Source organism: Apostichopus japonicus, chromosome 2, assembly GCF_037975245.1.
Source record: "Apostichopus japonicus isolate 1M-3 chromosome 2, ASM3797524v1, whole genome shotgun sequence".
NCBI classification, from domain to species: domain Eukaryota; kingdom Metazoa; phylum Echinodermata; class Holothuroidea; order Aspidochirotida; family Stichopodidae; genus Apostichopus; species Apostichopus japonicus.
Window position 1 is genome coordinate 9,559,218 of NC_092562.1, and position 14,508 is coordinate 9,573,725.

General features: G+C 36.4%; 1 protein-coding gene and 1 long non-coding RNA gene across 2 annotated transcripts in view; both read left to right on the forward strand.

Moving 5' to 3' along the window:
• LOC139975136 (scavenger receptor cysteine-rich domain-containing protein DMBT1-like) overlaps nucleotides 1-14,047 on the forward strand; it is a 17,592-nt gene extending 3,545 nt beyond the window's left edge. Inside the window, exons 4-7 of the mRNA XM_071982778.1 lie at nucleotides 630-959; nucleotides 6,282-6,611; nucleotides 8,114-8,428; nucleotides 12,378-14,047. Coding sequence (XP_071838879.1) covers nucleotides 630-959; nucleotides 6,282-6,611; nucleotides 8,114-8,428; nucleotides 12,378-12,448 — 1,046 coding nt within the window. The 3' untranslated portion in view covers nucleotides 12,449-14,047. The remainder of the gene's footprint in view (nucleotides 1-629; nucleotides 960-6,281; nucleotides 6,612-8,113; nucleotides 8,429-12,377) is intronic.
• LOC139977377 (uncharacterized) lies at nucleotides 978-3,411 on the forward strand. The gene is made up of 2 exons (XR_011796521.1): nucleotides 978-1,571; nucleotides 2,833-3,411. It is a non-coding gene; the product is annotated as an uncharacterized lncRNA (long non-coding RNA).
• Nucleotides 14,048-14,508: the final 461 nt, after the last annotated feature.

Sequence of the window (14,508 nt, forward strand, 5' to 3'; positions counted from 1 at the left end):
GGTAAGTATGTGAGAGATGAGGACTAACTGTTAGTAATGGTCCCCATACAATGGAATGGAATAAGTTATTGAAATGTAGGTGGTGAGGGTGACATTTCATTTCCGGATTATGAAATCAAGGAAGTGTTGGAGTGAGTAATCAGTAGTAAAGTTTATGGTGCTGTGAAAGAATTTATGTGATCAATGGAACATGAGAGAATCGCCTCATCACTGGCCCAGACAAAGAAACCCATCAATATAATGCCACCAGATCAGAGGATGGCAAGGTGCAGCAAGAACAACATTCTTCAAGCCTCAAACATTTGTCATATTGACAAATATGTCATATGATCAAGAGCTTACTCATGCATCACTTTAATAGTTTGTATGTTTAAAGGGATGCTACTACCTGTTGTGTTATAAGGCAGATTAAATTTATGGATAATATGATGAAATATATATGAGCAACTTAATCAATTCACAGGTTTAATGTTAACGAGCTTCGCGAGTTAGTCTGTATAAGTGACCAGCAAATTATTCAGAACAAGTTTAAGTTCTCACATTAAGGAAGTTGGTCAATAGGTTTGCATTAGAAAGCAAAGATATACTATTATTGTAGTAAATCTTGATTGTTCATTATGTTTCTACAGAGGAAGGTTCCATTCGTCTTGCTGGAGGCATCGAGACAGCTGGACGTGTTGAGATCTTCCTAAATAGAGAATGGGGCACTGTCTGTGATGATGCATGGGACATTAATGATGCTAAAGTTGTTTGCAATCAGTTAGGCTTTGCTCGGGCCCTTGAGTCTAGTGGAAGTGCTGCGTTTGGTGAGGGAACAGGAAAAATTCATCTGGATGATGTTGGATGCGGTGGCGAAGAGACTGAATTGTTGAGCTGTTATTATAATAGCTTCGACAATTGTAATCATGGTGAAGATGCAAGTGTTATCTGTCAACTCACTTCAGACGAACCTACGCCAGGTTTTTCTTTATTATTGATTCACGGGGGGTCTTCAGGGCTAAATGTTATCCATCCTTTTAAAGAGGTCATGACACGGTCATATGTCGATCATTGAAATGAAATATCTGGACAATTTGATAGACAAATATATAACTTTTTTGTTAAAAAAAAAACGTTATTTTCGTGTAGAAAATATCAAATGAAATAACGAACTATGACGCATTCTGAACCCGGAAGTGAGAAAAACAAATTTTGCAGCGATTAGCCTCGTGACGTCATTGCATGAACGACGCTACGCTGATATCATTGTGTACTGTGTGTTTCACTGTGTAGTGTGTGTTAACGCGTTTTCATCGACTTGAAATCAATTACATAATGAAGCACAAAATTGATCTGAAATGTCTCAAAGTTCCGACGATAATTCAGAGGAAATAGAATTGCGCATGGGTTGCTCTTCGTCGAGTTTTTGATGAAAGCGAAAATAGCGATGATGAAGAAGAAGAAGCATTTGGTTTGCAATCATACTAATTCGAGCCAGTGGCAGTTGCGAGAGCTGGTGCAGAAGGAGATTTGGGAGACTAAGCTCCGGCAGTTCCTGACGTTGATAGGCTCCAAATTGACGTAAATGAAGGGTCAGTACATGATTTAATGTATTTTGTTTAAATGTTTCACATTTATATGTTTCTTATGAAAAAAGATAACCTATTATCGAGTCGTTACGTTCATTTCGCCCAACTACTACATCTAGTAATGCAACTACCGTACAACTACAAGTTCTGTTTGATGTAGCTTAGGGCATATTCAATGAAATTATGATAGGACAAAGCAGTATCATTTTGATAGGAAATAAACGGATACGAAAATTAGTTCAGGTAAAATATAACAAGTAATTTGACAATGCAAAATTATTTAATCTAACAGTAGGCCTAGGCTAGGCTCATACTAGAAATTTCTGCACTCAATATTTTCTACATCATCTGTTTACTTTGCGCCTACCATTCCCAGCAGAAAATAGGAATACTGAATTTACTACGTCTTTGAAAAAATGACTTTCAGTTCTTTCCCAATCGAAGGCCTACATTTTGTATGGGATTGTGGTACAAACCGATAAACATATTACATAGTGTCAATTATTGTCTATCCCTAACCAGTCTTTCAAAACTTGTTGAAGCAGTTACAAAATGGTCTCATATCTGGTGTCATGTGAACTAAATGAAAGCCATTTTTTCTACTAAACTAAACTGAACTATGATTTGGTGTAAAAAATATGTGAAGACAACATTTTAGCAGGATTTACAGAATCTACAATTGCCAGATATATGTCTGTAAATCAGATTGGAAATAATTTGTTTCATAATTATTTCAAATTTGTAATGTAATATGAAAAAATGGTGAATACCATCAAACTATTAGGCCCATAAAGCCGGTGCTATTCCCTGGTTTCAATGACGCAAGTGATATAATGTTGTTTGTGCAAGGAAAGAACACAGATGACTCAGACAATGAAGTAAACTCAGAGCCTCTTGCTTGCAAGACCGACTCATCAACTGAATACAGTACCTACCTTTACCTGGAAAAGGGAATAGCATTTGCATACATGTAAGTGCAGAGAAAATGGGTCATTTCCCCACTCTTCAGTGTCTGCACCTTTGTGGGGGAGTATTTGAAAAACTGTAAACAGAAGTTAGAAATAAATCCTGTAAAAAATTAAACACTTATTTTTGAGTTAGTGGATAAATTTTTTTCACAATGTATTGTTTTGCTTCCGAATCTTATATGCAGATTTCGGTTCGTTGCCTATTGGAAACATTCAATTCAATGGGCTTGATTCACTGTTTTGTTATGATGCATTTTCTTATATTTTATTATTTCCTTTTTTTTTTTTTCTGACAGGCGTTACAGATATGTTGCTTACAGGCAACTAGTCAGGTGTTGTTGGGGGTATCTTGGCAAAAAACACTAGAGTGACCATTCCTGCTTGTGCAGTTACAAAGATTAGGGAGTGCTTCCCTTCAGCTGAGTATGTGGGGTTCCAGCACCCAGAACTGGACTAATTACCGCTTGCCGACACAGGGACAAATATCGTCAGCCTGAAGCATCGCTAAAATGGCATTCAGATTTGATGGCTTTAATTTTGCAATGTTTCCATGAAAGGAATATTCATGTATTTCATTTGTATAAAAATTTATTGGTGAAAACCCCATGTCTGTATATTATACAAAAAACTACATAAAAAGTGAATGAATTAAAAATAATGAAGAAAATGAATTATTTCATTGTCATATGTTTCTTATTTGATTGATAAAAGTCATACACATTAAACATCCATTTTTTTCAAACTTTGTTACATTTCTGGTGATGGTAATAGTCTCTTTCTAAAGCACGCATTCCAATCTTCAACAAGATTTTTATGAAGTGATTTTCATAATACATCCCAAACAGCCATTCATCCTGAGACTAGATGCTGAAAAACCTAAATGCAGGTGTAGCCGGCCAAAAACACAGTGACCAGGCAAAACTATATTTTTAGGTTTGGAAAAATTTCAAGTGGCACCTTCCCATGAGGGTAGGGTCGTTTTACTCTGAGATCGTGGGGACAACTTGAAAAGGCGGAATGCTCACACGAAAAATAAACATATTACGGCAAAATAATGGGTTTACTATGCACATGAATCGTGTATTCAAGCAATGGGGTCACTTAATCAAGAGCTGTTATACGTCTTATAAGAAATCCACTGAACTTATAGGAAAATACGGGTCCTCTCCTCTAACACTGTTGTTATTATAAGAAATTATCTTGATCTTGTGCACAACCATCTCAACTTATCCTTCCTCTGTTTTCCTCTTACTATGCAAGCTTGGCTTATAGTATCTTCCCTTAACTTTGTCCTCTACTATCATACCCTACTATCATACCCTATTCATTCCATCCCATAATTCCTAAAATACATCCCATAATTGAAAGAATACATCCAATATTTGTAAGAAAACATCCAATATTTTAGTGTATGGAAACTCACGAATGACCACCATAAACCAATCAAACACAAAAGTTGATCATTGAATATTCATAAATCGTTTTTTAAAGAAAGGTTTTTAAAGAGAAAGCTCACACAGGGCCACCTGACCACAAGCTGTTGCCCTGAAACAGTTAGCAATGTGTGTGAAAATTTTGGGAAATCCTCAATCTACCAATGTAATTCTTAATCATTGTGAAATGAATAAAACAAAGTAAGAAATGAAAGGAAAAGACCAAATGAATAAAAACAAAAATAGGAAAGTGATAAACATAAATAACAACAAATCATAAACTAGGCTTTGCTATGGTTACACAGGCAGTATCTTGCTTTTAAAGTATTGTGACCTCAGTTACCAAAATTTATATGCAACTGAATACTTTGGTTCAAAACGGTCACTACATATATAGCTATAGTCTGAACACGCAAAATCAGACCGAGTGTTGTGCACAAACTGAGTCCATATTCTACTGATTTTCGAATCTTTCGGATATCTATGAAGACGGATTCCTTCCCATTTGGTGTTGCTGCAACCACCAACAACACACCGAACCGGCAGTTTTGCTCGAAAAATTCAGTTACGTAAAGACTAGCACTTGTTTACCTCGGAACGTATAGGCTTATGTACCGCGTCCCGACGCCGTGTGCAGACAGTGCATGTCATTCTAACCATCGTTCATGCAATGACGTCATTGAGACTGAAGGTTAAACTGCTTATTTTTCGAGCAACGGTGGGACGTTATTTTTTTCATTTGATATTTTCTACACGAAAATAACGGTATTTTAACAAAAAAGTTGTATATTTGTCTATCAAATTGTCCAAATATTTCATTTCAATGATCGACATATGACCGTGTCATGACCTCTTTAAAAGTTCCACCAAACCATGTTCCTTTAAGTTTTTATTAACAACAGAGCATCCTTGGATGATATTGAACACCATTTTTCCTTGACAAATTTGCAACAAATTATAAACATGTCATTTTGATGTCATCAATTTATTATGTTTTACCTTTGAGTTTTGTGTTACATCCGAGAGACTGACCTATTGATATGTGTGTTAGACTTAGAAGTGCATTCACTTAAGTTCATGAACAATAGCTGTTGAATTGCTCATTTTCTCAAAATTTAAAAGTGTTATAGTTAACACCACCTGGGCAGATAGAAGTGGTTTGTAATAGTCTGCAGTTTATGAAAGTTAGTTAATATTGTGACTCAAATTATTCTGTTAGTTAGTTTTGTTAGTCAGTCAGCTATTCTTAGTTTCAGTGCAATATGTGTTGCACTGCTTTAATAATACTGAATACATAAGAGTGTTGTGGGATATTTATTTGATGTCCTTGAGGGGGGGGGGGGTCATTTATCAAATACTTCATACTGATGAAGCCACTGGATCATACAAACTCAACTGTGACCATTTAACAGATCACAACTGTACACACAGTACAGATTCAAGGGTTGTTTTTCTTCTCTCACGCTACTGTAACTCCCACATGTATGGTTACCTATCTGTTTTTTGCTTGCCTTAAAACATATATATTAATGTGTAATCCTGCCCCCTCAACTTTAAGATTATTCCCAAAACCTAGAAAACATGCCCTACCCATCTTTTAACAAAGAGCTAACTACCCAGGTGTAACTAAACTAAAGTAAATCTGCAGTATCTGGTGAACATGAATAAAAGAAATGGAGGATGAAAGATTATTATCTGAGAGAGGATGATAAACGGTAGGTAATGGTCCCCATACAATGGAATGGAATGAGTAATTGGAATGTAGGTGGTGAGGGTGACATTTCCTTTCCGGATTGAGAAATCAAGGAAGTGTTGAAGAAAGTAATCAGTAGAAAAGTTAATAGTTCCTTTGAAAGGAATTTTGTGATCAATGAAAGATGAGAGACTCTTATCACTGGTCCAGATAAAGGAAAACATCAATATAATGCCACCAGACCAGAGGATGGCAAGTTGCAGCAAGAACAATCATTCTCCAAGCCTCAAACATTTGTCATATGAAAAACATGTCATATGAACATGGGCTTACTCATGCATCACTTTAATAGTTTGTCTGTTTAAAGGGATGCTACTACATGTTGTGTAAACGCGCAGATTGAATTTATAGAAACAATGTTGAATTATATATTATCAACTAAATCAATTCACAAGGTTTGTGCTTACGAGCTCGGCAAGTTAGTCTGTGTAAGTGACCAGCATATTTTTAGAACAAGTTTAAGTTCTCACATTACGGAATTTCTTTAAAAGGTTTGCATTAGAAAGCAAAGATAGACTTTTATTATAGTAAATCTTGATTGTTCATTATTTCTCTACAGAGGAAGGTTCCATTCGTCTTGCTGGAGGTAATGAGACAGCTGGACGTGTTGAGATCTACCTAAATGGAGAATGGGGCACTGTCTGTGATGATAAATGGGACATTAATGATGCTAATGTAGTTTGCAATCAGTTAGGCCTCGTTCGGGCCCTTGAGTCTCGTGGAAGTGCTGCGTTTGGTGAGGGAACAGGAAAAATCCATCTTGATGATGTTGGATGCGGTGGCGAAGAAACTGAATTGTTGAGCTGTTATTATAATAGCATCGACAATTGTAATCATGCTGAAGATGCAAGTGTTATCTGTCAACTCACTTCAGACGAACCTGCGCCAGGTTTGGTTTTTGTAAATTCATTCAAGGGAGTCTTCAGGGCTAATTGTTATCCAATGTTTTAAAAGTTCCACCAAACATGTTCCTTTAAGTTCCTTTTAACAACAGAGCATCCTTTAATTATATGTAAGACCATTTTCCTTTTGAAATTTGTTACAACTTATACACATGTCATTTTGATGTCATCAAGTTATTATGTTTTACCTTTGAGTTTTGTGTTACATCCGAGAGACTGACCTATTGATATGTGCGTTAGACTTAGTAGTGCATTCACTTAAGTTCATGAACCATAGCTGTTCAATGGTTCATTTTCTCAAAATTTAAAGTGTTAAAGTTAACACCACCTCGGCAGATAGAAGTGGTTTGTAATAGTCTGCAATTTATGAAAGTTAATTTTGTGCCTCAAATTATTCTTTAAGTTAGCTTTGTCTGTCAGTCAGCTATTCTCAGTTTCAGTGCAATATGTGTTGCACTGTTATTAATGCTGTATACATAAGAATGTTGTGGGATATTTGTTTGGTGTCCGTGGGGGTCTTTTACCAAATACTTCATAGTGATGAAGCCACTGGATCATACAAAGTCAGCTGTGAGCATTAAGTAGATCACAACTGTGCACACAGTTAAGATTCAAATGTTGTTTTGCTTCTCTAACGCTACTGTAACTCCCACAGGTATGGTTTCCTTTCTTCTTTTGCTTACCTTAAAACATATATAGTAATGTGTAATCCTGCCCCCCCCCCTCAACTTTGAAATAATTCCCAAAACCTAGAAAACACTTGTCCATCTATTAACAAAGAGCTGACTACCCAGGTGTAACTGAACTAAAGTAAATCTGCAGTATCTGGTGAACATAAATAAAAGAAATGGAGGTTAAAAGAATAGTATCTCAGATAGGAGGATTAACGGTAAGTAATGGTCCCCATACAATGGAATGAAATGAGTTATTGGAATTTAGGTGGTGATGGTGACATTTCCTTTCCGGATTGAGAAATCAAGGAAGTGTTGAAGAGAGTAATCAGTAGAAAAGTTAATGGTGCTGTGAGAGGAATTTTTGTGATCAATCAAACATGAGAGACTCCTCGTCACTGGTGCAGACAAAGAAAACCATCAATATAATGCCACCAGATCAGAGGATGACAAGGTGCATCATGAACAATTGTTCTTCAAACCTCAAACATTTGTCATATGAAAAATATGTCATATGAACATGGGCTTACTCATGCATCACTTTAATAGTTTCTCTGTTTAAAGGGATGCTACTACCTGTTGTGTAAACGCTCAGATTGAATTTATAGAAACAATGATGAATTATATATTAGCAACTAAATCAATTTCCAAGTTTTTGTGCTTACGAGTTCTGCAAGTTAGTCTGTGTAAGTGACCAGCATATTATTCAGAACAAGTTTAAGTTCTCACATTAAGGAAGTGGGTAAATAGGTTAGCATTAGAAAGCAAAGATCGACTATTATTGTAGCAAATCTTGATTGTTCATTATTTCTCTACAGAGGAAGGTTCCATTCGTCTTGCTGGAGGTAATGAGACAGCTGGGCGTGTTGAGATCTACCTAAATGGAGAATGGGGCACTGTCTGTGATGATAAATGGGACATTAATGATGCTAATGTAGTTTGCAATCAGTTAGGCCTCGTTCGGGCCCTTGAGTCTCGTGGAAGTGCTGCGTTTGGTGAGGGAACAGGAAAAATCCATCTTGATGATGTTGGATGCGGTGGCGAAGAAACTGAATTGTTGAGCTGTTATTATAGAAGAATCGACAATTGTAATCATGCTGAAGATGCAAGTGTTATCTGTCAACTCACTTCAGGTTTTTTTTTTTTTTTATTGATTCAAGGGGGGTCTTCAGGGCTAAATGTTATCCATTGTTTTAATAGTTCCACCAAAATACGGAAACATGTACCTTTAAGTTTATATTAACAATAGAGCATCCTTGGATGATATTGAACACCATTTTTTCTTGACAAATTTGTAATACATTATAAACATGTCATTTTGATGTCATCAAGTTATTATGTTTTACCTTTGAGTTTTGTGTTACATCCAAGAGACTGACCTATTGATATGTGTGTTAGACTTAGAAGTGCATTCACTTAAGTTGATGAACCACATCTGTTGAATGGTTCATTTTCTCAAAATTTAAAAGTTTTATAGTTAACACCACCTGTGCAGATAGAAGTGGTTTGTAATGGTCTGCAATTTATGAAAGTTAATTTTGTGCCTCAAATTATTCTTTAAGTTAGTTTTGTGTGTCAGTCAGCTATTCTAATTTTCAGTGCAATATATGTTGCACTGCTTTTATAATACTGAATACATAAGAGTGATGTGGGATATTTATTTCATGTCCCTTGGGGGCTCTTTTATCAAACACTTCATACTGATGAAGCCACTGAATCATACAAACTCAACTGTGACCATTCAATAGATCACAACTGTACACACAGTAGAGATTCAAATGTTGTTTTGCTCCCCTCACACTATTGTATCTCTCGCAGGTATGGTAACCCTTTTTTTTGCTCACCTTGAAACAAAATGAAGTAATGTGTAATCCTGGCCCCATCCCATCCGCGGCACTTTGAAATTATACCTAAAACATGGTGAAGATGCAGGAGTGGTTTGTAGTTATGAAGTAGGTGAGTGCTGTTTATAGAGAATCACAAAATAAGGTGATCCTGGGACTACTCTATTAATACTTAGCGTCCAGTAATGATTCCAAGTAGTCTTCATTTTTGTGGGGGTGCGCGGGAGATGGGAGGGGCGGGATAAGTGGATATTTATCTTGGACGAAACACTGGTATATCTTGGTGGGGTGGTCTAAACTGGGGCATTTGACGATCATCCTTGAAATACTGAGAGGCTCCCTTTGAAACAAACAAGGTAGTTATCATCAATGTCATATCCCATATTTTCTAACAAAAATACGTTCACTTTAGCTTGAAACAAATACTGAGATGGTGGATGGGGGGGGGGGGAATTGATTGGTTGAGCTATCCTTACGTTTATAGTTTTTCTGCAAACTGAGCACAAAGAAGATGCTGGTGTTGAATGCACTGGTGTTGGTAAGTAATCACAAATATTTGAGGGGGGAAAGAGAGTGCCATGCTTAAGATTTGGTCTTCTTCAGAAACAAGCTGTTTCTTTCATGATCACTTCATTTGTAGAGAACTAAACTAACGTAAAAATTAAACTAAATAAACTTGTCGGATAAACTCGCAAGTTCATGCACTTAAATTCTGAAGATCATTACTGCATGGGTGGAAGGTAACTCTGGCAACCTCTTACTACAAGAGATGATAGGGATGTATCATTAGCAGCCTCTTACCACAAGAGATGATAGGGGATCATCCCCAAAACAGTTTAAGAGGTGAAATCTCTCCAGGTTTATTGAATATAGGTGGCTGAAATTAATCCACAGAAAGAGATAGTGTGCTGGCTGCTGGATGAGATTTTTATTATTTAAGGTAGACGTAATGAATTGTATGACACCTCAAGTTTGTCTGTGGTAGTGACTCTTGCTGGAGCTGTTTTGTGTAGTGTACTGAAGTTTAAGTTTCTTAATCTCCGTCCATTGTTTCTGGCTGCCTCGTGTGGAAGTCATTCGTGAGGCTGTGCATAACGAGGCCCACGGCTTTGTAATTGTTTGTCCTCATGCAGCCTTTTCCTACAGTTATTAGTTCGCCACATAAAGCTAGGCCACAGTTTTGTTCTTTAGTTCCTTAATTGTTGTACAAAGTAATCCTCAAAAGATATTTCTTTACCTTAAATAGGCAATTATTCAAGGAAATTGTTGAGCAATTTAGGTTATATGTATTTACGACTTGTGTAAGCTGAATTTCCGATTGTGGACAATAAAATCAATTCAATTCAATTCATACGCCCAACGAGGGTAATTTGTTTCGATGCTACTTTAGGCACAAGCCAAGCTGCTTCTCCAGGCCAGCTGCCAAAGGTTGCAGATGTTTAAGCCCAGCACAGGGAGATTTTAAGTGAAGTTTGTGCCAGTTTCTAGAAGAAATTTAATATTGCTGACCGTCTTTGGTATCTATGTAAGGAGTCTTGGAATAGCATGGTCAAAAGTTGATGTCTGTAGCCCTCTGTAAATTGCTTCGTAATTCAGTGCATTGGAGCTATTTACTTTATTCATTGGTTCGAATGCCTTTAAACTTTGGAGAAATGTCCTTTCAACAATTGATACTCATCAAGTGTTGGTCTACTTTTTACTATTACAGAGACCATTAGGTCAGTTCCTGAGATTTAACAAAAACGTTGATAGGAAATTTGTTATAGTCTGCAACAACAGGTTTACAATGCCAAGGACAAATGTTATCCATGGGTGTTCTGTTGTTTATATGAAGTTTAGTAAAAAAATCAATTTATGTCTTTCGAAAACCTTTCAAACCTTTTAGCTGAGCTATAGCGATCGTGCAAATTCAGCAGAAATTCTGTTGCTTTTTGACACTGTTTGAATGACTGTCATTTCGTCATTATTCATTCAATTTGTCTGAAATGTCATCAGTGGGTTGTGTGAGTTATATATGATGCAATTATATTGTATAAATTTGAGGGTCATGAGAGGTCATTATCTGAAACGTAAAACACTCAATCCTGGAACGTTTGTTCAAATCTGCTGAAATGTTGTGGAGAAAACATTTCAATTGTGGTGAAACAAAATTGTTCATGAAAATGTTTTGGTTGTCTTGTGAGGGCTCAAAACAGGGCCTTGTGTTTTCAGTTATGATGAGCTGTAGGCCACAAATCATATGCAATGATTATGTTTTTCAACCCTTAATAGGAGTAGCAAAATGTCTTCCATCTAAATTTTTCCTGTCATTTTGTGAAATAATTCCACCCGTGGGAGACTGGATCAAGTCAAATATTTACTTGTAATTCAGGCTTCCTTTCTAGTTTGATGTCATTTTCTGTGAGAAGATTACGACGAATACGACATGTTAGAATGACCTATATTGTTGGAGCTGATTCCGATTTCTGCTCTTTAACGATTCTCTGTGGTACATCAATTTTACACAAGTGGCAGGTCATTCTATCAGTGGAATTTGGGTTCAGCACAATTCGTCCGTGATATCGACAACATTTTAGCAGATTTAGCAGAGGAATACGTTTTTATTCTATTATTGCATGAACGAAAACTACTAAGTGCATATACGGTTGGTTGTTTTTTGCAATGGGGCATAGTTTATCACTAGAACATCGATATAATGCATAACATAAGTTCATGACAGTGTTTTGACTTTTCAGGAATTCAGCGTTCTACCTTTGTAACAAACTATATCCGCTAAAAAGGTGCAAAAGGCAAGGAAACAATAAAATTGGAGGAAAGGAAATGACAACATTGTCCTGCTTATGTCTTTTCTTACACAAATAAATGGATTAACTGCTCAGAAATATTGCCAATCAATACAAATTTCTCAAAAAGAAGCTAATTGAGATTTATTAAAATGGATAAAAGAATTAATTATTGTTTACACGTAGACGTGCAGAGGGGTTCCAGCATCATCATCATCATTAAGTTAGATTTAAAGGAGTATTCCTGAGATTTAGTATATTTTAAACCTGAATGTCTCGAAAACTAGAACAGCTATAGAAATATTATTACCACTCAAAGTTTTGAACTAAGACATGCCACAACTAAAACTCTCATCCAAGTGACAGTTAGAATGGTTTATTAATAAAGTTAAATGAAATAGATTCATATGAAATATTGAATGACTGGTATGGTCTGCTTGTTATTTCATATGAAGGCGAACTGCGACTGGCAGATGAAGGAGCCTACAACGAGGGAAGGCTATTAGTGAACCTCAATGGACAGTAGGGAACCGTCTGCGATGACGGTTTCACAGAGGGAAATGGCAACATTGCCTGTAAGCAGCTTGGGTTTGATGGAGTGGTCTCATTTAGCGACAGTGGAGGGGGAGAAATATCTCTCCCAATCAACATGGACGATGTAGCATGCATCGGACGGGAGGAAAGACTGATAGATTGCCCGCACACTACCACATCTAATTGCATACATAATGAAGATGTGAGGCTGGTCTGTTCTGCACTCAGTCTGACATAAATTACCACATGACAGCTATATGAAGAGAAGTTTGGACAAAGGTGTTTTAACTTGTCTGGAATTTTCTCCCTTTTTTTTTTAAGTAGTTGCCAAATACTTATGGTATTAAAATGATACCACTTGAGCATGGTTTGTTTAAGGGGACTGAAATTTACCCAAATGCATTAAAATTCACCAGGAGACTTATATTTGGAATAGACATTTTATATGCTAACATCTTCATAAAGTTCGTAAAATCACAATGTAACTTAAGCCAAAACATTATAGTTCTGGTGAGTATTGCAGAGGACCTAAAATAACCATGACACAAGTCACAGATATTTGAAGCTGTTGGGTAAAGTCAATATTCTGTCATCAAATTTGTTATTTAGTGATTTGAGCCCAAGTGCACCATATTTTTTGTCATTCTAGTGATAATTGCAGTCTAGGACTGGGAAGGTATCTTACCATCTTACAATGTTTTCTTTTTTGCCTTGTAGGAGACCAAAGTATGAAAGATGTTAACAAAAGTTCTAATGCTCTGTAAGCAGTAAGGTACATTATGTTGATTTGACATTCAGTGCATCTCATAGACCATTATTTGTATTTAGACTTAAACATTTGTCTTCTGGTTAAATCAAACTCACAGCTGTAGGATTTCACATTAAAAGCTCTTCATTCTTCAAAAGAAGTATCACTACCATCATTCAGTATGATCATGTCAGGTTTATAACATGTATTTTGTTTTCTGCGCTCATTCTTTGCAAGTAAAATTAAATGTTTTGGTCACATATTTTTCAATATTTCTGGCTTGTATGGATTAAAGAGGTAGATTTTCTTGTGTCTTCTTGAAATGACTTTTCATTGAGGCCACTTGTCTCTTGTAGTCAGCATTCTTGGTTGTCACCAAAGGAAAGAAAATTAGCTGCAAATAAATGTAGTTTGATATGAATATACTATAAAACATGTGATTACTTTTGTGTCTCATTATTTCGAACAGGGAAGGTATATCACAGAATGAATTATAGAGTTCTAAAATGTTGCACACACATGTATTAGAGCTTGCCTATGGCTGTGTAATGTTAAAGACTTACTAGTTTGTATCGATAGTAATATGGATCTGTTTTTTACCATGACATCAATCTACCCTACCATGTGTTATTACAAGGATTTTACCTGTGCACCCCCCCCCCTTTTCCTTCACTCCTTTGATGTACAATGTATATCTGTCACTTTGTAACGCCTGTTCTGGCTACCCTGAAATATGACTGGCTCAATTTATCTTTCTTACTGTGTAATATTACAATTTCAACTGGACAGCTTCCCAATTATAAATAAAATGGCTACCTTTCACTGTGTAATATTACAACATCAGTCTTAGTTACTGTACTATGTCTGAGCGCAATCTTTCCTATAGTGTAATGGGCTTTCATTGGGTTTTGTGTACGTGTATTGTAGTATTATAACGAGCCCACGACTTCGGCATGTAATGTTATAAAGGGACTCGCGAGAGAGAGAGAGAGGTACTGGTGTATCTTGATGCCGTATTTTACGCTTCTTCAGGAGACGTCTCGAACGGGCGATAGAGGAAAACACTGACAGTTCTCACAAAAAACAAGTTGACAAGATAGGATTTGATTAGTGATTCGTTATAATTTCTTCTCTGTCGATTCTCTTCTCTAATTAAATAAAATGATTAGTTTGCCGTTAACATAAAAACCAAAAATACAATGATCTGACTCCGTCAATAACGCAACTCGAAGTCACGAACTTGCGGGACCATGCCGCTTTTTATAAAACACTCCACCGAAAATTCCACTGCGCATAGTCAGAAG